This window comes from Lissotriton vulgaris, chromosome 1_1 (assembly GCF_964263255.1).
Source record: "Lissotriton vulgaris chromosome 1_1, aLisVul1.2, whole genome shotgun sequence".
Lineage (NCBI taxonomy): Eukaryota > Metazoa > Chordata > Amphibia > Caudata > Salamandridae > Lissotriton > Lissotriton vulgaris.
Window position 1 is genome coordinate 1,918,132,070 of NC_141685.1, and position 14,305 is coordinate 1,918,146,374.

At 42.4% G+C, this 14,305-nt stretch overlaps 1 protein-coding gene across 1 annotated transcript in view; it reads left to right on the forward strand.

Moving 5' to 3' along the window:
* ZDHHC17 (zDHHC palmitoyltransferase 17) overlaps positions 1-14,305 on the forward strand; it is a 520,726-nt gene that overhangs the window by 172,330 nt on the left and 334,091 nt on the right. The window contains exon 5 of the mRNA XM_086919563.1: positions 4,733-4,877. Within this exon, the coding sequence (XP_086775689.1) occupies positions 4,733-4,877 (145 nt within the window). The remainder of the gene's footprint in view (positions 1-4,732; positions 4,878-14,305) is intronic.

The window sequence follows — 14,305 nt, forward strand, 5'->3', positions numbered from 1 at the left end:
TTTTAAGAATCCTTGCTCCATCAGATCCAAAAGGATTATGGTTCTCATTTTGAAACCAAGAGGTTCATGCTAGTTGACACTGTTCAGTTAATCCTAGAGTGTGGTAGAGCCAGTTGCTATTCTCACTTGTTCAGCATGCTTTCCAGTAAATTTGATTTAATAAGTATGTTTAGATAAGCTGTTGCACATACCTCAAGTTTGTGTGGATGGCCAGATTACCCAGGGCAAAGCTCACTTTTTTTTTCTTTACTAAAGATCTGTCCACAAGCATGCATTCAGCTTTTCTGAATTTCCAGAGCATATTCCTGTTATTGGGTTAGGGTTGCTTTTTAGTACCACAATACATTTGTTCCATGAATGCTATACTCTGGATTTAAGATTGGAACTCGGTTAATTGGTGGGGGGGCACTGTTTGTATGTAAGAAATTAACATGTTGCTTAGTCCTAACTACGTTCTCACCTGTTCCTTGTTGTTTAGTGATCATTTTCCAGAAATTTCAATGGGGTAGAAATAACTGGGAGGTAACAATAACCATTGATAGCAACTCTGCTCCACTTAGTCAGTAGTAATTAACTACTTTTACAATGCTCCCTCACGCAGGATGTGCTTGCCTCTGGCCATTAAACTTGCTCAGACGCAGGAAGGGTGTGCGTCAAAGGCACGCATAAGGCAAGCCAGTCTGCCCACGATTGGGGCCAAGGAAGCTGTCTGTTTGATCACAGGCAAACTTTGTTTGACTTATACGAGGCAGGCCTTCATGACCCCCTTCCCAAGGAAAGGTGCAATGGCGATAGATTAGCAATCCTGGATGGGGGACGATTGGGATCTTGTCCTTCATGTGGTTGGGCCACTGAGAACTATTTTGTGGGTGAAGTGCCGTCACCAGAGCTTATTTCCTCTAGGTACTTCTGTGAATATCATGTGGCGAGGATTCCCAAGACTAAGGATGTCCTCTGCTGTGCATTGGTGAATGCCGGTTCCCTGATAAAACACAGCCTAGAAATTAATGAGATGATCAGGATGAGGAAATCCCAGGTGGACTGTCTGTTCATCACAGTAACCTGGGCCAAGGATGAATCTGGCCTAGATTTTTGCTATTGCAACACCACCAGGCTATGGGGTGGCGAGAGCTGACAAACGCAAGGGTGCTGCCATTATTATCAGAGAACTGCTGAGCCTGCTTACTAGAGAATATCAACAATGCTGTTGAAGGTTGTGTGGTGGGGCACTTTAAACTTAATTAGCACTCAGTGCTGTTGGAAGGACTGCTGACTTATCGTCCGCCACATCCCAAATATGAATTAATTTTTAACTGCCACAAAGTTCTTGAGCCTGTTATTGTTAGCGATAACCTCTTTATTCTGGGAAATGTCAATCTTTACCTGGAGGAAGAGGGGGACCAAGGTACTAGGGCTTTCCTGGATCTCATGCGCAGTTTGAGCTTGACTCAGCGGGTCATGATCTTGACTCTTAAAGCCGGTCATACATTAGACGGGATCTCATCCAAACTAAAGACCCTGATAATGGGCGAGTGTCTGCCATTATCCTGGTCTGATCACAGTATGGTTTAATTTACAGTTTATAAGGCACACATGAGGGAAAGCTCCCAGAGCACCATTAAAAGCATCAGGAACTTGGGAAAGCTAGAGGTGGGGAGCTCACTAATGCACTTGAAAAGCCTAAGGACAAGGTTCTGCGAGGTCCAGGTGCACCCTCAATGAACTTCAATGAATGGGTCAGGTCTGCCGTGGAAGTGGTTGTGCCTCTGACTAGTGTTGGCCCAAAGGGTAGGAAGACACAATCGTCCCTGAGGTTTTCTAAGGAGCTCAAGGAGCTCCAAAGGCAATGTAGAAGGCAAGAGCGGAAATGAAGATTGGCTCCAGAGACTAGCAGAGAAAATTACACTGAGGGAGCTCACTTTCAAATACAAAAGTGAGATTAAAATAACTCATTCTGCATATTTCTCCCTTAGGTTAAGATCGGCCATCAATATCCCAAGAGAACTTTTTAATACTGCACGGCTCCTGATGTCACCTCCCATGTAGCAGGGGGTGGAAAGCTCCCAAGTCTTCTGCAAAAAAAAGTAGCAGTATTCTTCAAGGATAAGATCATGAAGATTGATGCTGATTTTCCACTTATCACCAATAGCCCTGTAGATTCTGGGATATTACTGCCTCTCTGTGAGGAAGCTAAAGCCCCTGCGCCTTCTAACCTCAGTTGTTTAGCCAGGTTCTCCCTGCTGACTGCTCCTAATAACATCTTGTTAGGTGGCACCACCTTGGGTTCTCCTGATGACCGCTGTTCCTCCAGTCTCCTGTGGTTGGTTCCAGACCTTATGGCAAAGGCCTTGAAGAAGATTTACTGGGATGTCCTGGGCTCGGGTGTACCTTTAAGGCTGGGAGAAGTCTGTTGTCGTTCCTTTAAAGAAAAAGCCAGAAGAGACTCTAAGCAATCTGAAAAACCTGCACCCTATTTCCTTATTGCCTACTAAGATATTGGGAGAAGCATTTAAACCAGGAACTAGATAAGTACCTATTAGTTCAAGAACTCCTGGACCCCTCTCAGAATGGGTTCAGGAGGAATCATAGTACTGAATTGACGCTTAGATCTACCTCTGATATTATTCGGTGGCAGGTAGATCAGGGAGGCACAGCAATCCTGGTTCTGCTAGACTTGTCAGCAGCCTTCGACACAGTATCTCCAGTGTTGTTGGTGCAGAGGCTGCGACAGGTGTGGCTGAAGGATGTGGCCCTCAAACTGTTGAAATCTTTCCTATGGAACAGAACAATCCGTCAGCTGTGGAGACTTCAGAGGAGCACCCTTTCAGCTTCCCTGTGGGGTTCCCAGAGGGTCTAAACTTGTTTGTCGCTCCTCTAGCAAACCTAGTATGTTTTTTTGGTTTCCAGGTATCTTCCAATGTCTCCATCTCTGATGACTGGGATGAGGTGGATGACAGGTTTAGGGCTTGTGTGTGGAAGATCAGCAGATGGATGAGGGAAGAACTGTCTCCAAATGGATTGTGAAAAACTGAGATCTTTGTGTTTTGGAGCAGACACCTCCATCAGTTAATCGTGTTACTTGTTCTGTCTCTAACCAGGGAGGCGAATAGTAGATTAGATCCTTTATACTTTCCTCACTTTCTTAACATAAAGGCTTAGTTCCAAAAGCTTAGCCTATAACCACATTAACCAAAACATTGCAGGCTGCTACTGAAAACTCCACTTGGTCTCATGGTTAAAGTTTGGCTTTGCTTTTGTTCAAAGAGGCCATTCCCCTCCTCTTGTCTTTGAATCACACGTTAACATACTATATTATTAGCATCCTGGTTGATGCTGAAAGATATATTTGTCGGTCAGTTCTGAAATGTCTCTTTCCAGGATAAAATTGCAAAATCCATGCGTACTGAGCTAGACAGTACTCAAAGTTTAACACAGTATAACACTTTAGAGTAGTAAAACACCATCGAAGTTCACAAACACAACTTTTAAGTGTTACCTGCCGGGTTTGCTTTTTTTCATACTTAAGAAGACCACTTGTTAAAAGAGTATTTAAATTGTTCAGGAGCTTATAATTTGCAACAGTTATACAAAACCGATTGAGCTTCAATTTAAATATACTTTGGTGCCATTTTAACATTATTTGGCGATAAAGTCAGAACGTTCAGTTTGAACCGTCCGTGATATTAAAAGATTTGCCGTCTCGGTTGTTCTGGCATTCATGTGAGCTGCAACCTTTTGGATGCCAAAGCTTATGCATCTCTTTAAAGAATGTTTGTATTTCAAGCAAATTTCTCTTTCGTAACATTATTCTCAGACATTTATTTTACCCAGTACTCAAGTGTCCCTAACTCTTTTTTCTAGGCTTAAAATATATATGATAAAATAGGATTTTCCTAATATGACCATCAAGATTTCTGAGGTTTTATTCAGACCATAGAGAGGATTCTTAAATTTAGCCCTTGGCTTTCTTTGAGAAAACGTATCAGCAAATAACGTTTAAGGGAGTACACAGCATATTGTATTTTCTTCTAGATTTCTTAAATTATACTTCATTGTGAAATTAATCACTCGACAATCTCTTTGCTTGAGCCCCCTGCTGCCTTCCAGTTTTGTTTTTTAGTTTTCAGGTTGTACAGCAAATTGGAGATGAAGCAAGTGGAGCATAAGGATGAGAAGTAATTCACCTATTGAGCGCTATTCTTTTCTCTTACCGCCCATCTTTTCATTTACTTAACAAATTTCATCTAAGTAACACATTAACTCTTTTGCTGTGGGCTCAGTATAGAGAGGAGTAGTAAGCCACTACAGGGATGTCTTGAGTTGGTGTGGGAGCGTAGCAGACGTGACTGGCACCGGTCGTATTTGATGGGACTGAATGCTGGTTCGGCTGACCTTGCTGTACGGTCTTCATCTGACTCTCTCCTGCACTGTTTTGCTCACTTGTGCAGTCCGTTTTCCTTCGTCTTGCTCCCCTTGTTTTGGCCTGTACCCTTTTGCATTATTTGTACCTCTCCCCTGTGTTGTCCTAGATGATGCCCGCCCGCTGCATGCAACTCTCATTTAGAGCCCCTAAAATGTTTCTGGAATTTAACGCCCTTACTGTACAACTGCCTGCTACTCTACATGTCATGCATTTTTCACTAGGTATCCCAGCTGATTTCTAGAGCCCTCTTCTTGGCCATTCTCGTTGTGTTTATGATGTGCAAAGTGAACTGTATTTTTTTTTTCCCAGACAAGGCCACCTATCCATGGTTGTACAGCTCATGAAGTGTGGTGCAGATCCGTCTCTGATTGATGGCGAAGGATGCAGCTGTATTCACCTTGCAGCTCAGTTTGGGCATACCTCTATTGTTGCCTACCTTATAGCAAAGGGGCAGGTAAGGACACTCTAAGTGAAATCATTTAAAATAGGTGGCGTACCTTATGTTAATGGAACATTTACGTTTAATGACGAATTTCTTTTGTAATGCAATGTATGCCTATGATGGAAATGTTTTTGTGATCTTATTTCCGGCAGTCCGAGTCTGAATATACATTTTATGTTTTAGTTACATTTTTATTGATATAAAAAGAAAGTACCAGAGTAATATTTAGCATAAGGTGAGGAATTGGCATTATAATGACATCATGTATACAGATATAGCAATAGTAATAAATACGCTTAACTGAATGCCAAAAAGACAGAAGTAAAAATAACCTTATGCATTAAGAAGAATAAAAAGGGATTAAATGTACTTATTAAAACAAGTAATGATATATATATTTTAATAAGATTGTGAAAGGAAAAAGAAGGGGGAAGGGTGGTAAAAAGTAATTTGTGTAAAGAAGGGTGTGAGGATAAAGAAGTAAAAGGGAGCCATAGTAAATCTGATTTAATTTTCTGAGATGGCGTTCGTGCAGAGACAGTAGAAATTCTATGTTCATTACAAATAAGATTCCACCATGTTAATGTACATATTTTAGAATTATCTTTCCAGCACGTTAAAATTATAAGAAAAAGAAATAGGCAATAGAAAAGGAAAACGGGAATGGAAAGGATAGAGATTAGTGAGAGGGAATGAAAAAGGAGTAAGGAAGATAGAAAAAAGAAGACTGATCAAGAACATGAAGCCTGATCTGAAGGAAAAAGAGAATGAGGTGTGAGACGGGCATGTCAGCACCAGAAGACGAGAACAACAGCAAACGAAAAAAAGACAATGTTAAACGAAGAACATTCCAACCATGTGACCTGAATGGAAGAAGCAGAATTAGTGAATAAAAGTTAATAGCCGCATTGTAAAGATATATATAAACATTTTATATTTGTGTCCATAGGTGACCCGGTGATGGTTTGCAGAAACATCTTTGATTTGGTCGGGTCTTCAAATGAGCAGTAGACACCTTTGTAGGTGATTTTGCAGAGACAGGGATGTAATATGCCATAGCGGATGTTCAGAGATCTCATTTTAGGACCTGGTGCCAAAAATTCCTTACATCTATCGTTGGTTGCATAAGAAAGGTTCTGAGAAATAAAGATGTTGTGACCAGCCTAAACAAAATGAGGTTTCTCTCCAGAACTCTTCAGTACTTGCATTAGATCCGTGAATTCTAAGAAGATCATTATTATACCAAGCGGTTTGTTGGAGTAGTTTGAGGACGACCAAGACGATGTGCTCTTTAGATGTTTAATGGAGCAGAAGACTGAAGACATAAGAGTTCAGGTCAAAATTTCTTCAAGAAGGAAAGTAGGTCAGGGCCTTCAATATTCTCCAGTAAACCATAAATACGTAGGTTGTTCCTTCTGTTACGATTTTCGGGATGCTTTGTATGAAGCTTAAGTTTTTGGATTTCTTGTTCCAGCAGAGGAATTTTAGGCGTCAAGTCTTGGATATGGCCCACACGCTGTTCTAACTCTGTGATTTTGCCTTCCATGTTGATCCATCGATCCTCAATTAACTGCATTTTCTCGTTGGTGGTGCTCATAAGTGGTTTCAGAGCACGTAGTTCATCCAGAATTGAACCCAGGACCAGGTTTGAAGATGACTGAATCAGAGATGGAGGGTCATTCTTGACTCTTTTTGGCTTGGTGCCAGAAGAGGATCTCCTGGAGTGGTTAAGCGAATCGCTGGACATTTTAGTGATGTGTGTTTGACGATGAGGAAGATTTTTAATAGGAGAGAGACTGCCCATAAAAGTATAAGAATGAATTTGTGAGATACTACCTCACCACAGCTGTGAATACACGCACTACACCTCAGGAACAGGCTCAAAGAGAAGTAGAGGCAACTTTGATTCCACTACGATTTGTGCTATGGATTTGTAGTAGACTTATGTAAAGACATAAGAAGGTTGCAAAAACCCGGCTTTAAATCCTTTGCTCTGTGGATACCAAATGAACACAAGTTCCAATAGGGATTGTATTAGTCCAGCAAATTGGTTCCTTATGTCATGTCCGCATTGGAAGATCCCCAAGACCAAGTGGGGTTGAAGGGTTTTTTTTAAAATCATAGAGGAAAATCCATGTGATACTGGTTTGAAACAAAACCATGGCAGAAGTCATGAATACATGGGGGATAATGAAAATGGTGAGAAGTGAAGAAAAGCTCACCAAAATATCACCATTCACATGAGGAACATGAGGAGAAAGAGTAGCGTGAGCGCTGCACTTCCCAAAATGGCAGGCGCTCGCAAAGAGAAGACTTGTAGAATGCCTAAAAACTGGGAAATTGATACTCCCGTCAGCTCAGAAGCATGTCAGAGCAATATTCTTCATGAGACCCACTTTGAAGGCACTGACCGTGATCACAATGCAGTTGAAAATCCATTCCGTTGCTCTGTGAAAAGACTGAGTTCAGCAAGCCGCCGCCATCTTGCCTGGATGTGTAAACCACACCCCTCCCTGAATATACATTTAAAGTGGGCTCCAATAGCAGTAACCTAGTTTAAAGGATGTGGGTGTTTTCAGGGGTGGGATTTGTACCTAGTTAGCATTTCGATTTGTACTGACAATTATGGGGTAAATGAGGAAGATATAGCTGCCAAGGTTTTAGAGTGCCAAGTGTGCCATTTTCATAACTTCAGTGTAATTATGAGTGACATTTAAAAAACTATGAGTTACACTTTATCGCGAGCAAAATCAAGCAATGAATTCAAGGGAAACGCATAAATATCAGAAATTACACCCCTTTGAGCAACGAGAAACTCTAACTTAACTGCTGCAAAACATAAAAATTATTGTTAAACAGCTTTCATTTATCAAACTTGCAGAAAATAGATAAAGCAGTGTGGAAAAAGTTAATAATTTAATTATAATCAGCTGATTGAGTACCAGACTCACTCGACTGGCGTTAGATGAGCAGCGCAGCTGCATTGGAAAGCTGCGAATGCGAAGCACTCATTTAGATCTTAGCTTATGATTTGTAAAGGTCTGTGCCACCTCGAACTGTGGAGTGGTCAGAGTCACTGTTATAAATTCCAATAGACCAGCCTGAGGCAGGAGACTCCAGCTTTATTTTAGCTACTTCTCGCTTCCCTGCTGCTGGCCCCAGAACAGCCCCACTCCAACACCCAGGCCTGGCCTGACAGCTTAACTGTCCCATAATGGTACGATCCTGTTTACGGGGCCCAACTGCGAGCCAGACTGTCTCAGCCCCTGCTGGCTTCCAACAGATCTGGACACCAAGGCCTTGGAGCAGAGCGGTGCAGGAGTTAATCTGGTCAGTGCGCTGCCTGCCCCAGCGAGGGGTGCACAGCTCCATGTCCGTTTCTTGAAACCGCCATGTGTGGAGGGGGTGCAGCTCCACCAAGGACAGGACGAGGAAAAGTGAGGCAAGGGGGAAAGACTAATGTGGCTGCTTCCAGTGCAGACCGCAACTCTGCCTCGACAAAGAGCCAGTGACCTGGACGACAATGGGATTAACTTAATCGGGGAAGAAATAATGCATCCCCGAGAGCCCTTGGGTCAGAGTATTCACGTCACAGTGGCGTATCTGCTCCGGGGATCTGGCCACGCAGTGCGAGCTCAGCTGCAGCTCCGGCTCCCGGCTGTGCTAGCTTCAAACTTTAGCAAATTAAACTCTAGTCTGGCTGAAACTCAGTCTCCATGTGACGGCCAGTAACCTTGCAGCGCGATAATGAAACAATGTAGCCAGCCCTTCCCAGAGCGAGCTGCCTGACCTGGCCCCCAATCCTGACACAGCAACATAAAACTGCCTGCTAATACCAAATTGGTAGTGGTACGCAAGCAACGCTCCGGCTTCTTGATAGCTGGGGTGGTGCTGGAATGCGTGACCATGCATTTCAGTACAGTGATGTAGAACACCATACTGAAATGCGTTTGTTTAATGCCTGATTTGTGGCTAGTTGCCCCTGTAAATCAAGGTAGTTGGAGTGCTACTTAGCCGTATGTTTTTCCTCTCACCTTTTATTATTTTATTGATATCAAGAACTCCGAAAAATATCCATCATGGGTACAGAAGAGATGGACGATCATCAACAGCAAGACATCTATACCCAACAACGGGGAGAGCAACATAGCTAACTGTTTGGGGACGACATGGGGGAGGGGTGGGAAAGGGAGAGAACAGAACTAGACCGGGTGAGAGAGAGAGAGAGAGAGAGAGAGAGAGAGAGAGTAGAGGGGAAAGAGGAAGGAGAGAGAAGAAAGTGGTAAGTGGAGAGAGAGGGATGGGGAAGCTGTGGGACAGAGGACGGTGAGCTGTGCAATCCGGTGGGACCCACAGGCAGCCTGGTGGCAGGGAGAGGACCAGGAAGGGGCAGGGAGGGATGGAGGTGGGAGAGGGGAACCCAAAGTAACCAGGATCGGCCCTGTGCTTGGTCAGTTCTCCCTCAGGAAAGGGTACTAAATACGGAGAAACAAGTCCGCTTTGCCCAGAAAGTTGTAGTTTTTAATTTTTTCGGAGGAGTTGGTTTTATGCATGGCCGCCATTCCTTGTGCGTTGGCAGCTGAGGGGAATGCCAGTGTTGCAGGACGCATGTCTTGGCAGTCGCAAGGGCAGCGGTGAGTAAGCGCTGAGCATCGTGTGCCAACTGGGGAAGATCCGCCAGCTCGTGAAGGTGGATTAGTGGTCCAAGGAGAGGTGTGGGTACATCAATGGATTCTCGTAATGTGGAACCCAGTGTAGTCCAAAAGGGGCGGTTGGCGGGGCAGTCTAAGTGGGTGGACTATGTCACAGGACTTGCGGTCGTACCACCAGCATGAAGAGTGGGACAACTGTCCCGTGGAATAGAGCTGCATGGGTGTCCAGTGACAACCTTGGAGTATCTTAAAGAGGCTAATCTGCATCAAGGCCTCCCAAATCCCTCTGCCCAAGTTCTTTAGAAGTTTGACCCAGTCCTCCTCATTGTAGTTCACTTGCAGACGGGCCTGCCAGGTTGCCCTTAGGCTCGCCGTTTGCGGTGCAGAGTGTAGATGGCGAATCGGGTGACTGTACAGTCCGGGCATCATACCCTTGCATTTACCCCAGGGATTGAGGTATGCGAGTACTGGGGAGTGTGGAGGATGGATCGGGGCTGCGGGCCAAATTAGCTGATCAAGCAATAGTTTTTTTTTTTAATGTCCTCATACGCCAATAAAGATATTTTTAGTATTTGATTGTACCAAGAATCTTTATGGGAGCTCTTTGTGCAGACACCCGGTAAAAATCTCACAGTGCCACCATGTGGGCAGTCAGCTCAGTCTCTCACTTTTCCAGACCCTTAGACTGATCTTCGGGTGGATCATTCCGCAAAAAGGGCTAATCATTGGACAAAGTTGTTATAAACCATCGAGCCAAATAATGCAGGGAGTCAAAAAATGCTTCCTTCTCTTCCATACCATACTATCCAAACTGAGAGTGTGCCTAATTGCCCTAATCCAATTTACATATGTCGGAACAATGGTGCTCACCCATAGTTTACATATTTCCCTGCGGGCTAAGACAATTAGATAAAAAAATAACTTATTATTATCTCGTGATACATTCTCATAATTAGAAGGAATTCCAAAAAAAACTTGTTGCGTACTAACCTGTATTTCATACCCAAAAAGGGCTTTCATACCTTCTTGTATATCAAACCAAAATTCTCTAAGTGCGGGACAGGTCATGAACATGTGCAGGTCATCTGCTTTTTCCAAATTGCACTTTGGACAACAGGGAGTAGGCCCCTTCGAAAATTTGACAAGCCTGGCTGGAGACCAATATACTCTATGAAGAGAAAACAAGTGATTCCGCTTTAAATTGGCAGGTGAGACCGTGAGATTTAATAAATCAAAGGATACTTGCCATAAATTCTGCAAGTCGGTATCCAGTACATGATCCCTCCATAGCTGATCTGGGAGGGCGAACTCTCCATCTTCTTCCTCAAGTATTGTCCAGTAAAGGACTGATGTTTTAAGAGTTCTAGGTTTCTTCATTAGGAGCTCGTCAAACAGTCTTGACACCTTTATCCCCTGTAACAGCCTGGGTCCAGCTTTTAATTTGAAAATACTTGAATTTAGATAGATTCTTATCTGTGAGAACAGAAATGTCTTCCCAGCTCAAAAGGTTCCCTCCAGGCAATAACTGGCCCCATGTTCTGATATTTGCATTCTGCAAAGCGATGGATAATAAATCTTTAGGCCACCAGGAGAGCCAGGAGAGTCCCATATTGGGGCGAGAGCGGAATAATATGGAATATTCAGCGCTCTTCTAGCTCTGGCCCACACATATGCCATGTGTCTAAAAACGTTTAGTCTCACTTTTTTAAAGTACCGCATGTCTCCAAACTTAAACAAAAATGCATTAGATCCTCCCTGGATCTCTGATAACATGTTTTGAAACATAAAGTCTGTTTCTGTCTCCCCTAGGGTGTCAAATAGCCTTATTCCCGCTTTCAATAATAGGGTCCAGGCATATACTCTCAGATCCGGTGCGCATAATCCACTCTTGCTTTTCTTCCTGCGAAGCTTTTTCCAAGAAATCCTTATGCCTTTAGAGGCCCAATTAAAGGAGTTCCATTTGGCTTGAATCTTACTTAGTTTGGCTTCATTGAAGGCAAGTGGAATGTTCTGGAATATGTATATTAATTTAGGTAGCAGCGTCATTTTAACTACATTGATTCTTCCAATTAGGGTCAGAGGCAGGAGTGACCAGCTTTTTAAGGATTCCTCAATTTCTTTCTGAATTTTAGAAAGATTTTTTTCTGCAAGTTGATTTATGTCCTGCGTGATTTGAATTCCCAAATATCTGATTTGATGTTTCAAAATTGGAATGGAGTTAGCATAGGTTATATTCCAACACATACATTCTGATTTGGATTGATTAATCAGGTAACCAGACACTTGACCAAAGTTCTCTGCTGCTTTATATATAAGAGGAATTGATTTGATAGGGTCAATAGTATACAACATGAGATCGTCCGCATATAAAGCGACTTTTTTCACCCAATTGTTATATTCAAAGGGTATAATATCTTGATCTTGTCTAATCTTTTCTGCGAACGATTCCATATATAGGTCAAAGAGCAGGGGGGAAAGCGGACACCCCTGTCTTGTTCCTCTCTGAATTTTTATAGAAGATAAGCTTTCATTTATTAGTAATCTAGCTGTCGGAGCCTGGTAAAATGCTGCTATTGCCCTACAAAAATTTCTCCCTAGATTAACTTTTTATAATACTTTGATTAAAAATGCCCAATTAACGCGGTCAAAAGCCTTGGCGGCGTCTAATGTGATAACCGCTAGTGGGACTTTGAATTGAGAGGCAACATCTATTGCACCCACCAAAGCTTGTGTAAGATCTTGTATAGAGCGGCCTCTGACAAAGCCTTTTTGGTCTAGATGCAATAGTTGGCCTGCTACCCCATTTAGTCTCTCTGCTAATATTTTTGCCATAAGCTTATAGTCCGTGTTAAGGAGAGAAATCGGCCTATATGAATCACACTGGGATGGTCTCTTCATTGGTTTTAAAATAAGGACCACTATGGCATCATTCCAAGAGATAGGAATTTTACCTCCTTCCTCATATATAGAGGTAAAAAGCAATTTCAAAACTGGTATTATTACAGGTGCTAGCACTTTATATATCTCGGAAGTTAGCCCGTCAGGGCCTGGAGCCTTACTTTTTTTAGCGGAATCAATTGCCGAAGCTATTTCAATGGAGCTAATATCTCTGTTAAGATTGTTAGAGGCCTGATCATCTAAAGCTTTAACCTGATATTGATCTAGCCATGACTGTATTAATTGCTGTTGTGGTAGGAGGTCTTCTCTATATACTTCATCAAAATGGTGGTAGAAAGCCTGATCAATATCTGTACTTTTATCTGAGATCACATCCGTGTTTGATATCTGTACTTCCTTAATAGAGTTCTTCTTGATATCTTTTTTTGTTTTCCAGGCTAAAAGTTTTCCGCTGGCCTCGCCATATTCGAAATGTGCTAATGAGCTAGCCTGCCAACGTTTCCTCAGCCTTTCATCTAATAACTGTTCCAACTGTAATTTACATGTTAGCAAATCTTTCTTATTATTCTCTTGATCAATCAGACTGGGATCTAGTGCATCCTGTTCAAGAGCTTTAATCCTTGTTTCAATCTGTGAGATTTGTGCCTTGTATGCTGAATATTTTGCGATCTGAAATGCTAATAGGCGCCCTCTCAAAAAGGCTTTATATGTGTCCCAGACAACCGAGAGTGTAGCTGTACCTAAATTAAAAGTAAAGAACTCGTTAGATTCCTTGAGTAACTTATCTATTTCACCTTCCAAGAGAATACTTCTGTCTATTGTGTATCTCTTAACCAACTGTGGACCTGACAATTTTAAAGTTAGAGTGACCGCTGAGTGATCAGAGATGTGGGCACCAAGATGTTTTATCTCCACCACTTGCTGAGCTAGGTGTTCCGCAATAAAAAAAAAAAGTCTAATCTAGACTTATTCCGTAATTTCTTATTGTGGAAAGTAAATTCTCTTGTTGTACCATTTTTTTGTCGCCAGATATCTTTCCATCCAAACTGGATAATCGCATTAGATAGGACAGCTCTAGTTTTGGAATTATGTGTGAACCTTACAGTGGTAGATTTATCTAACTGTGGATCAAGTACTAGATTAAAATCTCCTGCAAGAATTACCGGATCCTCATAATCTAAAAGTTCAACAAAGAGGTCTTTAAGAGGAAGGGTGTCATCCAGATTAGGACCGTAGTATCCCGCAATCGTAAACTTAAATGCTTGTTGCTTTACTTTTGCTATAACCCACCTTCCCTTTTTATCACACTTGGATTGTAACAAAGTTATCTCTGAATTAGATTTAATCAGTATAGCCACCCCTTTGGTAGTAGTTGGTTGCGAGGTGGTTATCACCTGCTGAATCCATTTTTTTCCCTTAAAAATATCTCTTCATTCTTGTTCGGTAGAGTGTGTCTCTTGTAGAATAAAGATTTTTTCAGGTGCATCCTTTAAGTACTGAAGAATTCTCTCTCTTCTATGCTTAACCCGTAACCCATTAACGTTCCATGAAAGAATCTTTAGGTATGATGAATGAGTTACCCTATCCTGCATTATTTCTCATAATGAATGTGTTTAAAATCAAACTTTGAATATGGCGATTTGGACATTCTTTTGTGTTTTTTTCCCCCGGATGCTCCCCACCCAGTGCCTTCCTCTCCCTCCCCCTCCATCCTGACCCTCCCGTGCTCCCCTGGAGAACCCCCCTCCTTTTCCTGGCCTGCTTGGGCCATTGAGACTCTTTCTCCCGGGTGTCTACTCTATATACATGGAGAGCATTGAAAATGTATAGCTAAATTTTAATGGTAGTAAATGCATGAGCTAAAATTCTCAGTGCTTTGACTGTTCATTG